Source organism: Myotis yumanensis, unplaced genomic scaffold (genome assembly GCF_028538775.1).
Source record: "Myotis yumanensis isolate MYYU_CA2020_CCGP unplaced genomic scaffold, mMyoYum1.0.hap1 SCAF_21, whole genome shotgun sequence".
NCBI lineage: Eukaryota > Metazoa > Chordata > Mammalia > Chiroptera > Vespertilionidae > Myotis > Myotis yumanensis.
The window spans coordinates 3,714,935-3,736,566 of NW_027223772.1; the positions used below are offsets into that span (position 1 = coordinate 3,714,935).

A 21,632-nucleotide genomic window follows, 5' to 3' on the forward strand; every position below is an offset into this window, starting at 1 on the left:
AGGACAGCAGGTTGCCAGAAAAGTCCATGCAAGTCCTGGAGAAGCCAGGTATGGTGGCTCTGGGGGTTCAGTGCCCACGGCCCTGCAAAAGGCAGAATGCCAGGGCTGTACTGTGGGAAGGCCCACCCCCATCCGTGTGCCTCACCCCCTGGAGGCTGAGGGTTCTTGGAGTCTGTGTCTTATTGGCCAATGGTGTTTTAAGATACATCCTACTGCTCTGGGTCAACTGTCTCAAGAATTCCCCCCCCCCCCCCCGCCCCCTTGCCCTAACCAGTTTGGCTCAGTGGATAGAGCATTGGCCTGCAGACTGAAAGGTCCCAGGTTCGATTCCAGTCAAGGGCATGTGCCTTGGTTGCGGGCACATCCCCAGTAGGGGGTGTGTAGGAGGCAGCTGATCAATGTTTCTCTCTCATCAATGTTTCTAACTCTCTATCCCTCTCCCTTCCTCTCTGTGAAAAAATCAATAAAATATATTAAAAAAAGAATTTCCCCCAATCTTCTTAAAGTTGTATATATATGCTCATAATTTTTTAAAATGTTAATATTTTAGAAAATTATAAAGAAGAAAATAAAATGTAGTCTTCCAACAATCCAGAAATAGTAACTTTAACATTTTGGTGTATATTTGTCGTGTGTGTGTGTGTGTGTGTGTGTGTGTGTAAGTTTCACTCTATTTAAACGGCATTTTTTTCCAGTCAACAATCTACCATAAACACCTTCTACATCTCCAATGTCAATATGCTTCCACCACGATATTCTGACACTTGACTGTTATTTCATTGTGAACCAGAATATATAGAAAGAATTCATTTTATTGGCTATTTAGATTGTTTCCACATTTTGATAATTACCCACAATGCTTCTATAAATGTAGACACATCTTTGATTTTGGATTGGAGTGTAACATAAAAGTGGATTTTCTGAGCCAAAGGATGTACATCTCAGACACCAATTATAATAACACTAAAGGTCTGGTGCACAGATTCATGCACCAGTGGGGTCCCTTGGCCTGGTCTGTGCCCTCTTGCAATCCAGGACCCCTCGGGGGATGTCAGAGGCCTAGTGCATGGATTTTGCCCTATCCCCGCAGGCCAGGCTGAGGGACCCCACCAGTGCACAAATCTGTGCACCAGGCCTCTAGTATGCATATAAAATCTTTGGTTAATCTCTTTCCCCTCCCCCCTTCCCTCTGAGAAGGAAAGTTCCCTCATCAGTCTGTTCCATGTTTCCATGCCTGTGCATTGGGTGTCTACCCCCTGATGGTCAGTGCATGTCATAGCTACTGGTCAAATGGTCGAACGGTTGGACACTTAGCATATTAGCCTATTATATATATCTATATCTATATCAATATCAATATAGACATAGACATAGACATAGATATAGATATATAGATTGTGCAAGTTATTTTCCACATCTCTTCACACACATTATTTTCTTATCCATTGAAAATGTTATCAATTCGTCTCCAAAATGTTTGTTTTCTATAGATTGTTTTCATATACAAAGTGCAAGAAAGCAGAGAAAAAAATGAGATATCAGGCAAATGTCTTGTTTTGTTTGCTTGTTGTTGTTTTTTGTTGTTGTTCTGGTCTCAGTGTGTCCAGCTTCATCAAATTAACCTGAGTAAGCTTGACTCATGAGGAAGCCCTTTGACCTCCCTGGGGGCAAGGCCATGGGGACACCAGAGAGCCGGAGAGTAGCTTTTACTATTTTGGAAGCACAATGAGAACTGGTGGCATTTCTTAGTGTCATCAGACTTTTCCATTACCTGTCAAAGTTTCACTTCAAATACTTTCGTAGGGTCTGGGTACACCCTGTTGGTTTTTATGATGTTTCCTGTATTTCTCTTTGTTTACTTTTCTGCACAACGTGGTTCAAAGGTGAACTATGAAAAAAAAGAGCCATATATTAAACTTGTAAAAATTGGAGACAAAGAGACCAGGGTACTGACACTGCCTCTGCAAGGCACAGCTGGTGAATCTTTAGCTGTGTGGGGCCTCCTTTTCTTCTTGCGGAGGGGAGATAGAGTTGTGAATGGGGAGGAACGCCAGAGAGCTTTTAATCCATATTTACTTCTGCCAGATACTGTGTATGTATTACCTCACTAATTAAGTATTATTTGTCTGCATTTTAAAGATGAGGAATTTGAGGTTCCTAATGTGCATTAAATTGCCGAGGTCATACAGGGAGTAAATTACAGCTCTAACATGTACTCAGGGTTTGCTTGACTCCAAAACCTATTCTAGATATGAGTATATGATTAAGAGTGGGAGTATTTGTATTTAGTAATTTACTAAGCATTTATTTAAGATCTATGTTCCAGACACTGCTTTCAGGTCTGGGAATTCAGCGGTGAATATAATTAGATATGGTCCCTGCCTCTTGAAGACTGCAGTCAAGTGGAGGGAAAGAGACATAAAATGATGAAGTTACCGATATATGATTACCACTTGTGATTAGTACAATGAAACAAAAGAGCAGGGTGTTGTGGGAGAAAAACGAGGGAGAACTCATTTGAATCACGGAAGACGTTTCTTAGGCTGAGAACTAGGAGATAACTGGGAGTTAATCAGACAAGGAAGGGAAGACCGTTTCATCTTTTCGAGGTGGATAGAGCAACGGAGGGTAAAGAGCTGATCCCCCTGGACCCCAGCAAGGCTCTTTAGGAAATGCAGATGCCTGATGATGGCCACAGTCAGCTTTCTAGAGAAGGGTTGTGGTCACGTCCAAGTACGTGGTATTTCCTTAACATGTTATGCATTATTAGGGAGAAGTCCTAACAGATGTGGCTACAGCCTCTCCCTTCCCTTGGAAATCCTGGCATGCCATCCAGTGTTGCAACTTCCCAACCTGTTGCCAGTCGGCTCTGTGGCCCTGTTGGCCCCACAGTGCATGAAGCTCATACTATTGCTCCGTGACTGGTTCTCTACGCTCTGACATCCACAGGGCAGAAAGCAGGGCAGCACAAGTCTGGTCACTTGTGTCCACAAGTCATCTTCACTTTATTCCTGGAAATGACGTGCCAGATATACAGATGTCCCAGAGAAAAGGCGCTCCGTCTTTAGACTAGCTGTATAATCCTAGGCTCAGGAAATCCAGCAGTATTTACTAAATGGAAGCAATATTCTGGGTAATAGTGGAAAGGATTACATGGAAGATAAGGTTAAACTACATAGCTCTTTTGAAGAATGGAGACATAAACCGAGCAACATTGCTGAATTACAGAGAGAAGAATGAAACAGAGTCACTTACTCTGGGTAACAGAGAGAGAAAGAACTTGACTAACAATTTTGGGTCATGGGAGATCTTTCTGTGTGTTGGAGGAATAATGAAACCGGGCTGCTTTTCTGGCTAATAGGGGGAGGCATCCCAGAATAGGAAGCAAGGTAGTAGCATCTTCAGCCCACAGAACCAGCCAGCAGGAGGGAGTGTGAGCAATGATGACTTCCATGTGTGGACATCAAGCACTAACAGAGGGAGCTGTGCCTGGGGAGGCAGGTACCCTGGGGTTTGATCATTGCCAAGGCCTATCATTGCTGACCCCTGTGGCCTGGGGCCAGTGGACCTTACTGAGTCTCAGCCACCATGTTCTTAAAATAAAGCAACCTTGACCCTCCCAGGTTCCCACAGGAACAGAGATGCAAAGCTAGCATCCTCTCTGAACTGCCCAGATGGAAGGACCTAGGAACCAGTGTGCGGATGCTGAGAGCGGGACAATCTAGTCATTTAGACTGTGCGCTGTTACAATCAGAAGGGAAATTGGTCACTTCCAGTCTAAAGTCTTCATTTTACAGTTGAGCAACTGAGGCCTGGAGATGGGAAATGACCTGTCCACGGGCAGGCAGATCGTGGCAGAGCCGGGCCTGGAACCCAGGACCTCCGACTCCCACACTGGTTGTTTACTCCGCCAAACTTAAAGCCATTCGTGGGATCAGAGAATGGCTTTCTGGCAGCAGCTCCTGGGACTGAAATCAGAAACAGACTGGAAAGAATAAAGAAAATGAATTCTGTGAATTAGGCACAGTGCCAGATGTCTTTATGCATTTTTAATTTTCATTTAACCCTCTCAAAACCCCCACGAATAAGATATTATTGCCATTTTACACCTGCTCACTGAGACTCAAAGGGCTTAAGTATCTTGTCTCAGGCCCCACGTGTGGCTGAGCCCAGAATTGATCCCAGCTCCACTGGCAAACTGAGCCTGAACCTTCTACCCCAGCAGGTGGGAAGCATCCGTGGGTTCTCAGGATCATTGCTGATGTGATAAAACCTGGGACAGAGATTAGGCCAGGCTAGCAGCATCTGCCTTTCCCGTGCTCAGTAGGAAAAGAGGGCAGGGTGAAGACCAGCGGATCAACTCTAAAGTCACAGTTCAGGTTTTGGAGATGTTATCATCTGGATCAATCAAGGGTCTCTGATCTCATTTGAGGGATGGCTACTCCAATAGCTCTTTTCCTTTTGGCCTATGTGCTCTCTCTGCTCTGACGAATAATATTTATATCCTGATCTGATCGCTTAGGTTTGGTTTTTACACAGTTTATTTAAAAAATGTTGTGCATAATTTTCTCCTGACACGCCATTGGTCAATAGCCACAAAATCCCCTCCCATTACTAAAATTCTTCTATGCCAGTGGTTCTCAACCTGTGGGTCGCGACCCCTTTGGGGGTCGAACAATCCTTTCACAGGGGTTGCCTAAGACCATTGGAAAACACATATATAATTACATATTGTTTTTGTGATTAATCACTATGCTTTAATTATGTTCAATTTGTAACAATGAAAATATATCCTGCATATCAGATATTTACATTATGATTCATAACGATAGCAAAATTACAGTTATGAAGTAGCAATGAAAATAATTTTATGGTTGGGGGTCACCACAACATGAGGAACTGTATTAAAGGGTCGTGGCATTAGGAAGGTTGAAAACCACTGTTCTATGCCAAGTTCTTTAAGAAATTAGATCACCTTCAGCTGAATTAGTAATAAAAACGAAAGCCACAGCTAGTCGCAGGGATATCTTTGGGCTCTTGCCCAACAAGTAAATCATCTGTGTGAAAGAACACAGGTTAACAATTTTGGACTCTCATCTCTGTGGCCACACGGTGACATTGACCTCACCGGTAGGTAATTAGCCAGATTAGATGCCTTTCGGGTTGTGTTCTCTCATCACGAAACCTTCTTTTCCCAACTCAAAGCACGTGGGCTACAACGAGAAAACAAAAGCACAAACCGCCCCCCCACACCCAGAAGCCCCTTCTGCCCGGGATCCCGAGGGGACCCGGGAGAGCCGTTGGAAGGCCGAGGAGGGCTGGTCTTCATCGCATACCACAAGTAGGTGGAGGGCTTGTTGTTCTGTTTCCCGCCTATGAGAGGATACCCCTATTGTTCCTGAAAATGCTGACCAGGACCCACACTTCCAACAAAAATTCCTCTACCCCTCCGGCAGCAGCAGAAGCAGCAGCCACAGATAAGTGTTTTGATGAATTGCAAGATGGAGAGGGTTTGCCGTGCCCCCAGCCCTGCTGATACCAAATGCCTTTAAGATACAGCCTTTCCCATCCTAATCTACAAAGGAAACAGGAAAAAGGAACTTAAAACTCCCTGTGCTCAGAGACAGAAATGAGGCTGTTACAGCCTGCTTCTCTACTGTTCCTTCTTGCCTCTGACTTGTAAACAAGAACTAGTAGAACGTGAGAATGGAAAGTCACAAACCTCTGGGTGCTTGAAAGGATCCCCGGGAACCTCATGCACATCTGCGGGACCTGGATGGAGAGACTGGGGGAAGCATGGACTCTTTAGCCGGCTTCGTTCTCTATGGAGTCAGCTTGCTCCTTTCTGGTAAGATTTGGCTTTATTTTATTTTATTTTATTTTTAATTTAGTATTTTTTTTAAACGGTGATTCTGGGCGCTCTCACTATTTCTTAGTGCTGGTTAACAAGAAGCAGCTGTGGCGTGGGCACCGTTTCTCTGTTTAATATGTAACACTCCATGTAATGCGCGTGAGGACTGAAAAGCAAAGTCCTCGTGGCATGAGCTGCCTTTCCCCGAATTTCTCTTCTGCAAATTGCCCCGTGTGGCCGTAGACTCTGTGAGGACGTCACTTTATTTGAAGAGATTTGCTTCCTTGGTACATTATTTGATGGTTCCTCAAGAGGGATTGTTTTCTTAATTAAAAAAAAGGAGAAATCTGGTTTCACCTACTTTGAAGAAATGCATGCTGAGAATTACGGGACCCACTAGGCAGTGTACACATTTGTCATTTTTAAATGAGAGCAAAATGCTTTGTCTACAGATTTCATATCTGCATCCTCGTTTATTCAAAGCAGTCAAATTAGTCAAAAGAGGCGTATTGTTTTTTTCTAGTCGTTGGGGTCAGAGAGTTTAGGGCTATCTAATTTTTGTTTTGTCTAGAATATTTGGCATACAGTCTTGATTGGCCCAATGAAATGAAAGTTTAGGTAGACACCCAGGTCCCTGGGCGCGGAGAGCATGGCAGCCTGTTGTGGAGTTCAGGAATGGTTGGCCGGCTGTTTTTAGATTTAGTGCCTGTTGTTTGGACTCTAAATAGTGGTGTGGCCCTGTGGTTTGTGCATCTGCCTGACAGTGGTATCAAAACTTGAAGTGAAAATAAATCACAACTGTAATCGCCATCCATCTCTCCCCTTCGGTTTGGAAGCATCCTAATTATTGTAATGAAAATAGAAATGATCCTGGAAATGAATTTGACAAAATTTGCTGACTTAATGGTGCAGGCTATGTTACATAAATGGGACTTGGTCCAAATATACATAAACATCTGTTATATTATTTTTATATTTTTCTGTATGTTTGAAATCTCAAATATTCAAAAATTAACCCAATAATATAACAGAATTACATTTAAAGTAATTTGGTTATAGCTCTTCAGTTTGCTTTCAACAACCAGTTATATGGAGGATTCAATAATATTTTTAAAACTAAGAACATGTAGTACAAATTGCTGAAGATGAAAGGTTATCTGAGATGGTTACAATACTTATATAGAAATTGTTCATATTAATATAGAAACAATGTTGATTTCTTTCTAATAATATGTACCTTTGCACTTAAATAATTATCATTCCATTTGGGCTTGCTTCTTCTCTGTGTAACACATTTATCAGTGATGTGAAATCTAGAACTGGTTCTACACCAGGGGTTAGAGTATTCAAAGCCCAGGGGTCTACAGTTGCTCTGAGGTACTTTTTAGGTTAAATCAATCTCTCTCTCTCTCTCTCTCTCTCTCTCTCTCTCTCTCTCTCTCATGCACACACGCACACACGCACACGCATGCAAATTGCTTTTATTTACTCTCCTCCCTACCCCCGCCTAAAGTGACCATGTATGGCAATATGGTCTTAGAAAGGCAGCCATAAAATTAAATAAGAAAGTGGCCAAAAGAGTGGCTCTATGACTAGACCTTAGTTCCCTGAAATCATCACAGACTTCAGCAGGGAGAGGCGCAAACAGAAGGGTTTCATGATTTTGTTGAAAAGGGAGGGTGACACTAACAAGGCTGGCGTCTGGGGTAGGTCTGTTGTGTTGAATATATATATATATATTTAATACTCACCCGAGGATATTTTCCCACTGATTTTTAAAGAGAATGGAAGAGAGAGGGAAGACAGAAACATTGATGTGAGAGAACACATTGATTGGTTGCCTCCCACACACGCCCTGACCAGGGCCTGGGCCAGGGAGAAGCCTGCAACCAATTCCTTGACCAGAATTGAACCTGGGACCCTAGAGTTTGCAGGCTGATACTCTATCCACTGAGCCAAACCAGCTAGGACTGAATCTTAACGTACATTCCCAGTCTGTGCCTCAATGAACATGAACACTCAATGCTTGAAAATTATAACAAGAACTAGCATGATCATGTCTTTGGCATGGAATCCATTCTCTAAACCAGGCTCCGCTGGTAGACTACAGCAATGGAGCAAGAGGCTTATGGGCTTATCTCTCTAGTCCAGTGGGTTGTTTCTCCTATTTTTCTGAACAAATAGAACTGAAAAATGATGTCACATTCACCTCAATGAAAGTGCACTGGGTTGCAGATGCTCACCCATAAGAGGGCTGGAGGAGGTGTGTCATTTTAATTTTCAGATTTCCCTCAAATCCATGTAGATTCTGATATATTGCCCTCCCAATTGAGAATCATGGCCAATTTCAGTTTACAAAGAAGTTCTAATAAACATATCAATTTCTCCCTACACCCCCATCTGCACCAAACCAGGCTGCCCTCTCTAAAGAGTTGTGTATACAGAAAAACAAAATAAATCACTCTTTCTGCTTATCATAGTATGTCCTATGAGATCAACAGTGACCCAAGAGGAAGTCTCTGGTAGCATGCCTTCATACCTCCTTTCTGTCTCATTGGACATTTCAAATAACAACCTGGATTCAGAGATAATGGATATCTTGTCTGAGATGACAGAGGAAATTCAGTTCCAGGCGTACCTTGGGGATATTGTTTCCAGACCACCGCAATAATACGAGTATCGCAATAAAGCGGGTCATAATTTTTTGCTGGTGGAGGGTCTTGTACTCCATTTGTAAAATCGCAACATCTGCGAAGCACAATACAGAGAAATGCAACAAATGAGATATGCCTGTATGAGGTCAGGAAAGTGGTTCCAGATGGAACTGCCTCATTAGGGCTGGTCATGTAAGGCTAATACCAAGTGTGAGTAATCAAGGGTGGAGGTCTGAAGCTAGGATGAGAGACACACCTGGGAATTACTTTCACCGGGAGGAGTTTTGCTTCCTTCACAAATGCTCCCTCCTAAGCATTGTCTTTGTTGGGAGGTCTCTGCATTTCCTTTCCAGCCCTACCCTGGGAGAGCTTCCTGCAAAAGCCTAGCTCTCTCTTATAAGACATCTCTCCAGAAGGAAAAGACACTTCCAAGTCCACCTCAGAAGACCATGCCGTGTCCTCTAAGGCATTCAGATGGGCGGCCTCCAAAGTTTTCTGACATTATCAATTCGTCTTCCGGGGCCCTTCCCCTAGAAAGACACGTGTGTGTGTGCTGTGTGTGTCTTATGTCACCTGCTTATTCCCTGTAGGTGGCTTACTGGTTAAAGCACAGAATCAGGATTCAAATGGATTTCTCTAGGCTAGGAGAGTGAGCCAAACAAAAAGATACCATTTCAAACTAGATAAATGTCAAGTTATGCAATTGGGTTTATTATGTTCCATGTGAGAGATGTTTGTTAAAAGTTCTAGCTTTACCAACTTTTGGTGATATGCAAAATTCATAGGAACCAGCACATCCTCTGCTTGCTAAAAAGGTAATCCATAAGCTGTAACAGTTTGCATTAGTAGAAATATATGGTTTAATTTAGAAATAGTCATCACTCTAACACTCAGAGCATATCTGCTAACAATGAAGACACTGAGAAATTTGATGGTAAACATAGTAGACAAACAAGAAGGTAAGTGCTTTAGAAACCATGTTATATGGAATAATTAGTGAGGGAGAGAGCTGAGTGGCAGTGTTTTTAAGGGTTTCCATATAGAAGACATCGTAGACTGACATTGTATTTTGCCAGGTATAGGATCCTGGGGTGGAGAGAATTGCAGAAAGACAGAGTTTGGCTTTATTGATGAAAACCTAAAACTTCTATTAATATCCCCCCGAGGAGTGAGCTACATACTGGAGAGTGTTCAGGCTTAGGTTGGGTGATCGCTTATTAGGAATATAAAAATATTATGTAGAGTGTGGTGGTTACTACACTGCCTTTCACATTCTTTTCATTTTATTTTCTGTAGCTCTTCTATGATCACTTAGTCTTAGCAGATGGAGAAGGGTTCAGAAAAGCCACCAAGATCTTTGCCCAATTAAACCAAACTGGGTGTGTGTCCTGAATATGGACCCAAATATATAGTCACTTTACACTGAATTTTAAGTCAGTATGCCTTTTGTGGAAAAAAAAAGCCATATGAACATGTGCTGTGATGACTGTCTTTTGAAGCCACTGCTCTATGGTAGAGCTAATCAAAAATGCAGAAGAAGGAGAGAATGGATGGTAAAGTCACAGATCTGGGGTTAAGCCCTAATTGGATGAGCATGGGCAAGTTATTTGATTTTTCTAAGCCACAGTTTTATCATCTTTTATAGATGAGAGGATCTATTTCCCAGAGTTGTTATAGGCATGATAATGCATGTACAGTATTTAGCCAGTAGAAACTCACTTAATAAATGAAGTTAGTGTAATCAAAAGAGAAGTGTTGCTGTGAAGCCAATACTAGTTCAAGACTGATCTAATCTTTTCCAAGATGTAGGGGAATTATTTGCTACTCATAGAAGCAGTTTCCTCCTAAAAGACCTCAACAAAATCCAGTCCCTTAAATTTTGTGCTGATCACTGCCCAGCTGACAAGCCAGAAAACTTGGCCAACTATCTAATGCTTTTCCTCACCTATCCATTCATCCCTTCTCATGGCCTTTCTGCCTCTAACAGGCCCATCTCCATGATATATGTGTTCTTTCCTCTTGGCTCTTGTTCATGCTATGCCATCCATTGGAAATGACATCCTCCATGCCCATGTTACAAATACAGTTCAACTCAACTTGCCCAAGCCAACTCTTCCTCATGATGTTCTTTTCCTAATTCTGAGTTCTCTTACCACACAGGCTGTATCTTTGAGCTCTGGGCACATACTAGTAGATTGAGCCAAATCAGCTTCTAACATTTTTGACAACACATATTACTTCTTTTTTATTCTTTATAGTGCTTGTATTCGATGTTCAGTAATCTTTATTGAGTTTATGCCACAGTGAGAAACTTGGTATATGGCACAGTAGACCTGAAATAAAAAGAGAAAGTTGTAGAAAGAGTTTTAGCCACACTGAAATAATAATAATAATAATAATAATAATAATAACAAAACAATAATAAATCAATTCATATACATTGCAAATGGTATTCATTTATATCTTAAAAGGTTGCCTTATGTTAAGTATTTGATGTAAATAAGGTCAAAACAAAATCCTTTTTTCCCCCTTAGGTATGAAACATAAAAGATACACACATGAAAATGGGTTTAATCAGGACTTTCCTAATGTTAGGTATTGTTAAATACTACCCAAAAGATATACATACTTTTTATTCAATAGACATTTATTCATTAATTAATGCATTTACTTACCTATTATTTCAGTTAATGAAGACATATTGAGGACTTCTTTACAGTGCTAAGTACTGTACTGGATGCCAGGAATGCTAAAAAGGGGAGCCTCCCCCTCCTCTCTACCCCCCACTAAACTCACATTTTAGCAGAAAAGATGAATATAGGCAGATGAATTATATGAAATTGTAATAATTGATATAGTAGGAATATATACAAAATCTAGCTTTTCAAGAGCTACAAAAATTTTATTGGCTTAAAAAAAATGGAAACTTTTGCCCAGATAGTATGGCTCAGTGATTGAGTGTCGGCCTGTTAACCAGGTCAGCATTCAATTCCCAGTCAGGACACATGCCTGGGTTTCAGGCTCAATCCCTAGTGCAGTGATGGCGAACCTATGACACTTATTTTTTTGGTTGATTTTTCTTTGTTAAATGGCATTTAAATATATAAAATAAATATCAAAGATATACATCTTTGTTTTACTATGGTTGCAAATATCAAAAAATTTCTATATGTGACACGGCACCAGAGTTAACTTAGGGTTTTTCAAAACACTGGCACGCCGAGTTCAAAAGGTTCGCCATCACTGCCCTAGTGGCATGCAGAAGGTAGCTGATCTATGATTTTCCTCTCATCATTGATGTTTCTGTCTCTTCATCTTCTTCCTCTCTGAAATAAATAAAAATATATTTAAGAATTGAAACTTTTAAAATTGAAATTAGACAGAAACTTTCAATTAAATGTCTAAAACACAATGTCAACTTCATTAATTGTTATAGATAACATTAATTTTGATAGTAATGAATATTGCCAAAAATTAGAGCAATTGTAGTTACGAGCTACTCATAGACAAATGATTTTAAAACTAAGAAAATAAAAAAGAAAAGGAAGAAAGAATTTTCCATTACAGGGAGCAGGGGGTATGAAATAGGGCAGGATCCAGGAAGTTGAGTAAGGCTAGAATGTAGGGTGGAGGTGGAGAGTCAAGATTGGGGTTAGACTGGGAAGGGCTTTTAGGCCATTTTAGGCAGCTTATACTTCATGCTGTACATGTTGAAATTTGGCATCGTGTTTTTCCTAGCATACCTGATGTATGTCTTGGAACATTCACTCTGATGATAGTATGGAGGATGGATCGACATAGCAGAGACTGTAGGCCTGGGCCAATGTTGCTTCCCAGCCTTTTATTCAGGAAGGCCTGGATGAGGAGGGGGATTGGAAGTGTTTAGGAGATAAAACTCTAGAGGGGCTGGTGATTGATTGCTTGTGGAAGGTTGAGAGAAAGGGGAGAGAATAAACCTTGCTTCAGGATTCTGGTTTGCGTGATGCTGGTGCCATTTAGTGTGGTGAAACATGGCAGAAGGGACTGGTTGGAGATGGGCGGAGATGGAGCAAGGACTTATTTTGTACATGTTGACCTTGAAGTTCCATGTAAAGGGAAATATTTAGCAAAATTTGGCTTTCTGGGTCTGACGCTCAGAATAAGGGGATTGGGCAAGGAATTGAGACATGGAAATTTTTGGTTTATGGTAAGAGAAGCCGTGGGCATGACTATATCCTCAACTTAAGTGAGGGGAAGAGAAGGAGGAGTTAGCTAAGGGTTTTATGAAGAAGCAGTCAGAAAAGTGGTAGGAGAAGCAAATCCAATCAGATTCCTTTCTTAGAATTCTTGAGAATTGTGCTGTGATAGCTAAGGAAAGAGAATTTTCAGAAGGGGGTAGTAAGGTGGGGGCAGCAGAGTGACAGCCCCAGGGCCTGGCGTGGGGGACCCAGACTGCAGGTGTATTGTCTTACAACAGCTAGATGCACTGATAATATTCAGAGCCCAAACTGGAAGGGATGTCAGAGGATCAACTGGCAGTGCTCCGAGCCTACAGGAAAGGGAATGTCTAACGTTGCCTCCCTTATTTCTGGAATTTAAAACTGATAACCCAATTCCCACTAGTCTGGCCAGACTATTTCTTTTCTTTTCTTTTTTAATCCTCACCCGAGAATATGTTTTTATTAATTTTAGAGAGAGAGGGAGAGAAAGAGAGAAATGTTAATGTGAGAGAAACATTGATCCATTGTCTCCCATATGTGGCCTGACCCAGATTGAACCCACAACCTAGGTATGTGCCCTGACTGGCAGTCAAACCCACGACCTTTTCTTTGGTGCATGGGACAACCATGTAACCGAGCCACCTGGCCAAGGCGAGCCACACTATTCTAACTCACATCACATGTGCAGAAATGTTTTTAAGAGTGAGCCATCCCTACTTTTGTGTAGATCCCACCCCCACTGCCTCCTTTTGTCCCTTCAGGAATCTGACTACCCTTCTCCCTGTGTCCCTGCCCAAAGACTGCAGGGACAGATGTGGGCTTGTGGTCAGCCAGATGGACAGAGTCCTAACTTTTCAGTGCATCTGTTGATTAGAGGGAGTGTATTCCCACAGCTTGGTGACACGGTGTCTAAGATGGTATGGGTGTGACACAGAGAGGAGAACATTTCAACATGAGCCAAAGGGACCCGTCAGGCAGCCTGTTGAGGGGATGGTGTGTTGTGCTGTTTGCTCTCTGATTGTCACAGACCCTTGCCCAGGGCTTGCCAGCGAGGTGTGTGTGTGGTCACACCCATCTCAGTAGATCTGTCAGCTTTCCCGCTTTTGTTAGAGGGTGATATCATGCTTCCTGGGGGGAGCGCTGGAAGACAATGCTCGGCCACTTTCCTCCAGATACAATAGGCGGAGTCAGGAAGGCAGTATTGACATTGCTGGGCTGGGAGGCACTCGCTGCTCTGCAGCCGTCAGATGGTGAACCAGCTTAACCTTGGCACACACGGCCTGGGTTGTGCAAGGCGTCTGGCTGCAGAGCCAAGGGGACTCCACCCTGCGGACAGGAGTGCGTTAGACATCTGGGAATCTGGGATGGGCTTCCAATTCCCATCCCTGTGTCAAAAACAACCACAAAACAATAATAGTACCAGTAATAACAAAAATAGCTACCACAGATGACTGCCTCTATGTACCAAGTATTGAATATGATTTTACTCTCTCCCAACAGCCTTGCACAATAAGTATTATTATTCTTGTTTTTAAAGAAGATTTTTAAATTGATTTTTAGAGAGAGAAGAAGGGAGAGGGAGAGAGAGATAGAAATATTCATATGAGAGCAAAACGTTGATTGACTGCCTCCTGCCTGCCCACCACTGGGGACGTGGGCATGTGTTCTGACCAGGAATGAAACCAGCAACCTTTCAATGGATGGGCCAATGCTCAACCAATTGAGCCACACCGGCCAACGCCAAGTTTTAAAATATATGTTGACATCAAGGTTCACACAGGTTAAGTGACTTGCCCGAGGTTGAACTGCAGTAGACGTCCATTATTTTGTACTGCCTGGCATCTCAGTTTATAGCTGCTGCCCTGATTCCCCTCCACGTGATTCTGATGGGACTGCGTTCACTGCTCTCACTGTGTGCCATCCATCTGACGACGACAGTTGGTTCAGGGGGAGGATGCAGGACCCACAGGGTCAGTTAGACCCTTTCCTGAGAATTTCTGAGCAAAATACTCTCTTTCCTCAATGAGGACACTGAACATCTGGAGCTGCCAGCTTCCGTGGGCACTTGAAGGTAGCTGGTCTTTGGTAGGAAAGACTGAGGGCAGTAACAGAGAGAACAGGAGCAAGCCAGGCACTCCGATGTTATTTGAGCACTGGGTCCAGTGGTTTTAGATCAGAGACCCATCCCTGTGCCTTCCAATTATGCGAGCCAGCCACCCACCCTATTTGCTTGTACTATTTTGAGTTGATTTCCATCTCTTGAAAGTGAATAGTCCTGAGTGAGCTCATGGTCTCAGTAGAAAATGATGGAGAACAGAGTTGAAGTGAGAATGACCTGACCCCAAATTCTGAGCTCTTTCAAAAGCGTCACTGTGCTGTGTTCTAATTAGTATTTCATATTCACCTCAGGCTGGTTCCTGGAAATGAGGCTGATGACAGTATTTGTTCATGTGATTAGAGGGAAGATCTTAAAAGAGATACCACTTAAAAGTACTTAGTAAAAGGTTGGTACACAATGAGCATGAAATAAAAATCAAATGCTCTTAATTATTTGCTTATAAACAAAGCTGGAGACATATATTGCCTTATGCCAGTCCTTTCAAATCACAGATCCATCCCTGAGGGTAGGTGACTCTATATTTTATGCCAGATGGAACTCCCCACTTCCCTTGGTGACACTCAGCATTGATACCCTAAGATTGGCCCTGTCTCGGGGACAAGGAGAGCGAAGCTTAGAGCTGTGTGTTTTGGGAATTTTGCTAAAAATCTGAAGTATCAGGTGTGTGTGGGGGGCGGGGGGGTCCTACCTGTGGCTCTACCAGCTCACAAAATGGTGCTCCCTACTTTTCTCCTGCAAGCCCCTCATTGTCTCTTTTCTCTGGTCCTGACTGACCGGAAGCTGTAGGGTGATTTTTCTCCTGTAGGACCCTAACTCATTTATCCTAAACCTAATTCTTGGTTCTTGACTGTTTAGTATAGAATTGTCATTTCCAAGTGGAATGTGCCTCACTTCTAAGCTCATAATTGGATTATTGGACCCATCTTGGAGGGAGGGAGGGAGGGAGGGAGGGAGAGAGAGAGAGAGAGAGAGAGAGAGAGAGTGTGTGTGTGTGTAACAATAGCTCTGCTCCCATTTCACCACCATCTTTCCACTAATCCCTTCTCTTAATTCCTCTTGTGTCTAGCACCTCTTGAATCCAGAAGGCACTTTCTAATCTTCTGGAGTTGGTTTAAACACCCACCTATTTACTATTTACTGCCACCACTTCAGATCAAAGAGCAATGGGGAAGAGGTAGTTGTCTGTGGTAAGCAAATTTTCAGGAGCCAGTCTTTGTCTATCTCCCCAGGCTCTTGTGATTCTTGGTCCCTCATGCTATGTTGGAGGTGTATTTCAGTCACACAAGGCTCTCTGCAGCTCCCAGACATACACTTTCGAGCCTCCTTGCCCTTGTGTATGCTGTTTCTTCTGCCAGGAATGTCCTCTTTACAGTCTCTTTTCCACCTGTCTAACTTACTCATGCTTTGAGGTCTATCTCAGCTGTTATTTCTTCCAAGAAGTCTTCTTTAACCCCTTTAACTTGGGTAAGGGCCCTGCCTCAGCCTGGGTTCTATCAAAAACGTGGCCTGAGGCAAGGGCACCTGTGCAGGTAAATTGTTAGGGAAGTGATCCCCTGGCCAAGACTGAGGGACTAGGTGAGTAGAACTGTACCGGGATGCGTTATCACATTGGCCACTGCTACGGATCCAGGTACTCCAGACCTTCTGAGGAGCCTTAAGAAATGAGACTCAGAACTGTTCTCCTGCAAAGGAAGAAAGGCGTTCATCCATTGCTATACTCTGCCTTTATTCAGGCGCTAAAGATGTGTAAGAAGCTAGTGTGTTACTGCTGATGTCCTGTGCCAGAGAAAGTTCTAGGGGAGGAAGTGAGATATACTCGCTGGGGCTCTGGGTGGGCTACTTGAGTTTACATCTGCTCATAGCTGGGGGAGGCCTGCACAGAAGCAACCCCTGCAGAAGCAGCTGGGGTAACAGCTGGGATGGAGAGAGTTGTATTGGTGCCCAAAAGGTGTTGGAAATAGGCACTCTTGCGCTCACCTCTCTCCAGTACTTAGAAAACCAAATTACAATTTAGTGTACTTGTTGGTTTTACCTCTGAGGCAATCAACTGCATTTGGCATAGTATACTGGCTGCCAGAGAAGGCTTTAATAAATGATTTTTCCCTAGATTAAATGTTCTGACTTAGTGCTTCCCTAAGTGTGCTACATAGACTGTTGCTGGCCTGAAGGATGATTTTATGAGGTGCTTGGAAGAATATTTTTTATTATGACACGTATTAGTACATAGATATAGATATGTGTGTATATGTATCATGTTAATCACATAATTTTATGACTATTCTGGCTTACCAGGCTAAGGAAAAAAGATGAGTTAAGGAGAATGTTTATACGATTTTACAAGTAGCATGTAGACTCAGCAAGAATTATGAAAGTGATGCATAAATCAATGTAGTTTGGGAGACATTGCTGTAACTAAATTAGTCCATCCTTTAAAGATATTCGTGTGTATGTCCAAATAAAAAATAGAAAAGTAAGCTGGCATGTAATTAGAACAATCCTAGTGACATGGATAAAGTAGAAGAGAGTCTCATGGTGATCGACCTGTCTCAAATGACTGTCTTCTCTCAGGTAATCTGCAAAGAGGACATGAGTTAATAAATCACAGACAAGATCTAGTTTATCCCTTGGGCATATTGAGGATCCCTCAAAAAAGGCCCAGCGGTTAGCCAGCAGACCAATGAGCAATGCCCACCAGTGGAGGAATGGGTGGGTCAGTTATAGTTATTTATTCAAGCTAACATGTAATGAGCACATTATATGCAGAATCTGCTAGGCCCATGGTCAGCAAACTGCGGCTCTTTGGCCCCTTGAGTGTGGCTCTTCCACAAAATACCATGTGCGGGCGCGCACGCACAGTGCGATTGAAATTTCGTGGCCCATGCGCAGAAGTCAGTATTTTGTGGAAGAGCCACACTCAAGGGGCCAAAGAGCCGCATGTGGCTCAAGAGCCGCAATTTGCTGACCACTGTGCTAGGCAATGAGTTACAAAGATGGTAAAGAGAGGGACTGACCCCGAGTGGCCTGCAGTCTGGTGGTTGAGGAGCTCTGCCCCAGTAGAGGCTGACAATAGACTGAGAACATGGAAGCTGGAACGAGTAATTCAGGCAGAGAACAGGGTCTCCTCAGGAGGGTGACATTGGAGAAGGATAGTAGGAGTGTGCTTTGTGGAAAATCAGGAGTGGAGATGAGAAGTAGAAGCATTCTTGGCAGAGGGAAGCACATGGAAAATGAGGAACACAACGTTTTAAGAAGCATTTGTGCAGTGGTTCACAACACTCTAGGCTACACTGAAGGAGGTGGCAGGGGATAGAGCCGGGAAACTGGGTTGGGAAGAAGGTAATTTGGTTGAGGATGGGCTGAGTGGACAGGGACAGGGATACTTCTGGGAGATGTTAGGATGTGGGATGAAGCTGGGTGAGGGAATGCAATCACCCAAGGGGTAGTTCTGGGAACACCCATATCAGGGGGTTGAAGAGGAAACTGAAGGCATTCAGTGAGACAAACCAAAGGAGCTTTCAACTACATCAAAAATAGCATAGGAGCAGGGTGAGGACAGGGACTAGAGAATTTGGCCATTAGGTGCTGTTGCAAAGCACTTTTAGTGGATGGGCAGGGCTGGGTTTGAGTACGTAAGCAGATTTCTTTCTGAGAGATGCCCGGCAGGTTCCTGTATCCTTGTGCTTTTTCTGTAAGCTTGGTTCTGGATGATCTGGTAGGAGAAAGGGTGAGGTCCTCTCTGCCGTTGCTGACTCAGGCACTGGGAGCATGTGCAAAGTTTTAAAGGAAGTTGGGAAAGACCACTTCCACAACAGACATCTCCCCTTCTCCGTGACCTGGTCCCCAAATTCCCTGAATTAGAGGATTATTATAGTTTCACTCATACTTGGTAATGGAGGGAGATGTTTTCATGGAGGGGTCACCTAGAATCTATATATATAAAAGCCTAAGTGACCAAACGACCATTGGACTGGTAGCAATGATGCACACTGACCACCAGAGAGCAGACACTCAACATACAGGTATGGAAACATGGAACAGACTAATGAATCTCCTGCAGGGAATGGGCTGAAACTGGCAGTCTGACATCCTCCGAGGGATCCCCGATTGTGAGAGGGCACAGGCCTGGCTGAGGGACCCCACTGGTGCATGAATCCATGCACCAAGCCTCTAGTAACAGAATATTAGAACTTCCAAAGGCTTAAAAGATGCTCTCTGAAGTGCCCTCACAGAGTGCTAACTCCAGGAGAGGCATAGAATCTTTTTAATATCAGGTGCAGCTACTGCACCAGACCTTAAGAAATGCTGATATGATTGAACCTTCCTATTTTACAGAGTCGACACTGAGCCCCAGAGAGTTCAGCCCTTAGCTCGGGCTCACTCAGCTCATTAGAGACCGTTTCTTCACTTTAACAGAGAGTGTAGAAGGCAATGTACTAGTGCATTAGAGATTAACTCACATACTGTAGAGTCAAACGGGGTGAGCTTGCATTCCAGCTTTGTTATTGTATTGGTTAGCTATTGCTCCTCAAACTCAGTGGCTGAACCAGTGTTTATGATCATGCCTTTGGGTCATTCGAGGTCTTGTTGGTCTATGCTTAGCACAGCTAGGTGGTATTGCTTCAGGTTACAGCAGCTGGGGCAGCTCTGCTTTTTGCTGCAGGTGTGTGGGTTGTCTGGGTGACTCTGCTCACATGTATCTGATCCTTCCTGGGTCAACATATTACCCACAGTGTATTGTTCTCATGGCGATGTTAGAGCGCAGAGGGCTAAGTAGAAACAAACAAGTGAAGTTCTTAAGGCCTAGGCTCAGGACTGCATATTGTCACTCCCAGTCATATGCCATGTCCAAAGTCAAGTGCTGGGAAGTATATTCTGCCCATAATGAGGCCAAAGCAAGCATGTAGATGCAAGGAAGGTTGAAGAATTGGGGCCGACAGTTCAATCAGGGTTAGGGTTGACTTGACACACTGGCCCAGCATCAGCCATTCTCCACCAGCAAAAAGGCTCAAAGGAGTAACCTTCCCAAGAGCCCCCAATTACTCACTTATGAATTCCTTTCTCTCTCTCATAAGTGCATCATGGCTGCAGATGTGAGGCCCCTGGCAGCGTGGCCTGCTTTGTGCGGCCTGGCCCTCCCAGCCCCTTCTCCCTGTGCATCTCACACCCAGAGTCAGCAGCGCTTTTCACACAAACCGTCTGCCAAGAGGTGCCGAACTGGAGCCAAAGCACAACAGCTGCAGGAGCTCAGCTGCATTCAGAGGCCTCGAGTAATCTCCCAGGCCCAGCTAAGCACAGCCCTGGCCACTGAGTGACGCTTGAGTGCATTAGCCATCGGCAGCGTGTGATTCCAACATGAGTAATACGTGAATTCTGCCAGCTGCTTCTGGAATCAAACAAAAAGCAGTGTTGTTGCCAGGCAGGCGGAGAAATCGCCATGAACTACACCACTGTCTTCCCACAAAAGCGGGGAAGAGCCAGCCTCGCAGGCCAACTTCATCCAGAGGCCCTCTTTTCCTCTTCCAGAGATTGCTTTCTGATGGGACTCAGGGCTGACAACCCTACCAGGCCCACCTTTTCACTTTAACTAGGCGGTTATGCTCTCAGATGAGTCTGGGCTGGAGTCCCACTCAACAAGGTGAGAGTTGTGTGACCTTGGGCAAGTCATGCCACCTCCCTCTAGATGGGGATAAGAATGCTGCCCACACTACAGAGCTGTGGTGATTGTGTGATATAAGCAGATCAGAGGCATAGCAAAGTGCAGATTCATAAAAGATGCGCAATAAATATTAGCTATCATTATTATTTCTTAGGTCTCCCTATACCGCTAGAGTTATTGCTCCTAAGAGCACCCTGTCTCCAAGAATCTGTATATGTTATCCTCTTCCATTCATCCCATTTCAACATGTCGCATTCCTCCCCAACCCATTCTATTCTATGAATATGTTTTGAGCTCCTGCTGTGTGTCCAGCACTGGGTCAGTGGATGAAAGATCAATAAAAACCCTGGGACTGGTGGCTCGACTGGTTAGAGTGTCATTCCGTGCACCAAAACAGTTGTGGGTTCAATTCCTGGTCAGGGCACATACCTAAGTCGTGGGTTCCATCCCTGATCAGGGAGCGTACAGAAGGCAACTGATGACGTTTCTTTACCTCCCTCTGTCTCTCTCTCTGTCAGTCTGTTTCTCCCCCTTCTTTAAAAATCAATAACAACAACAACAACAACAACAAATCTTCAGGTGAGGATTAAAAAGAAAGATGAATACAATAAAGTCATTGCTGCTAAATATTTGCTCTTGGGGTATAACCTGCTGATAGACATATAGTAGATTCTTGTTTTTCATAGTAGTTATGTTCTATAAGTCACTAACACAGGGTTCATTTCCTTCAAGTTGCAACATTTTTGTCAGCCGATTAATATGTAACCCACTTTTGTGTGTGTTTCTGCTTAAAGACAAATCATTAAACATAAATCGCTGATTCATTGACACATTCAAGGCTAATAGCACTGTAACTCATGCCTGAGCAAGGGTTATAACACACATACTTCTTGTAAGGCACCCCCGGCATTCCTGTGCTTAGGAGCATCTGGTAGCTCTCAACACTATACTTGGAGGCCATCTTAAATGGTAAAATGGCCAACAGAAGGCACAGAAAGGTGAAAAAGTGGCACTGACTGTACCGGAAAAGAAGACTGGTTTGCAGCATGAGGGCTGAATAGAGCGATGCCTTGTTTCACCTCAGTTGGTAACATATGTATCTGAGGACCCAGGGTTTCTGTTGCCCGGCATGTGATCCAATGACTGGGAAGTC

General features: G+C 43.6%; 1 protein-coding gene across 2 annotated transcripts in view; it reads left to right on the forward strand.

The window, feature by feature from the left end:
* The first annotated feature begins 5,471 nt into the window (after positions 1-5,471).
* TEK (TEK receptor tyrosine kinase) overlaps positions 5,472-21,632 on the forward strand; it is a 107,525-nt gene continuing 91,364 nt past the window's right edge. For both annotated transcript variants that reach the window (XM_070400907.1, XM_070400908.1), the window contains exon 1: positions 5,472-5,848. In XM_070400907.1, the coding sequence (XP_070257008.1) occupies positions 5,797-5,848 (52 nt within the window). In that variant the 5' untranslated portion in view covers positions 5,472-5,796. The remainder of the gene's footprint in view (positions 5,849-21,632) is intronic.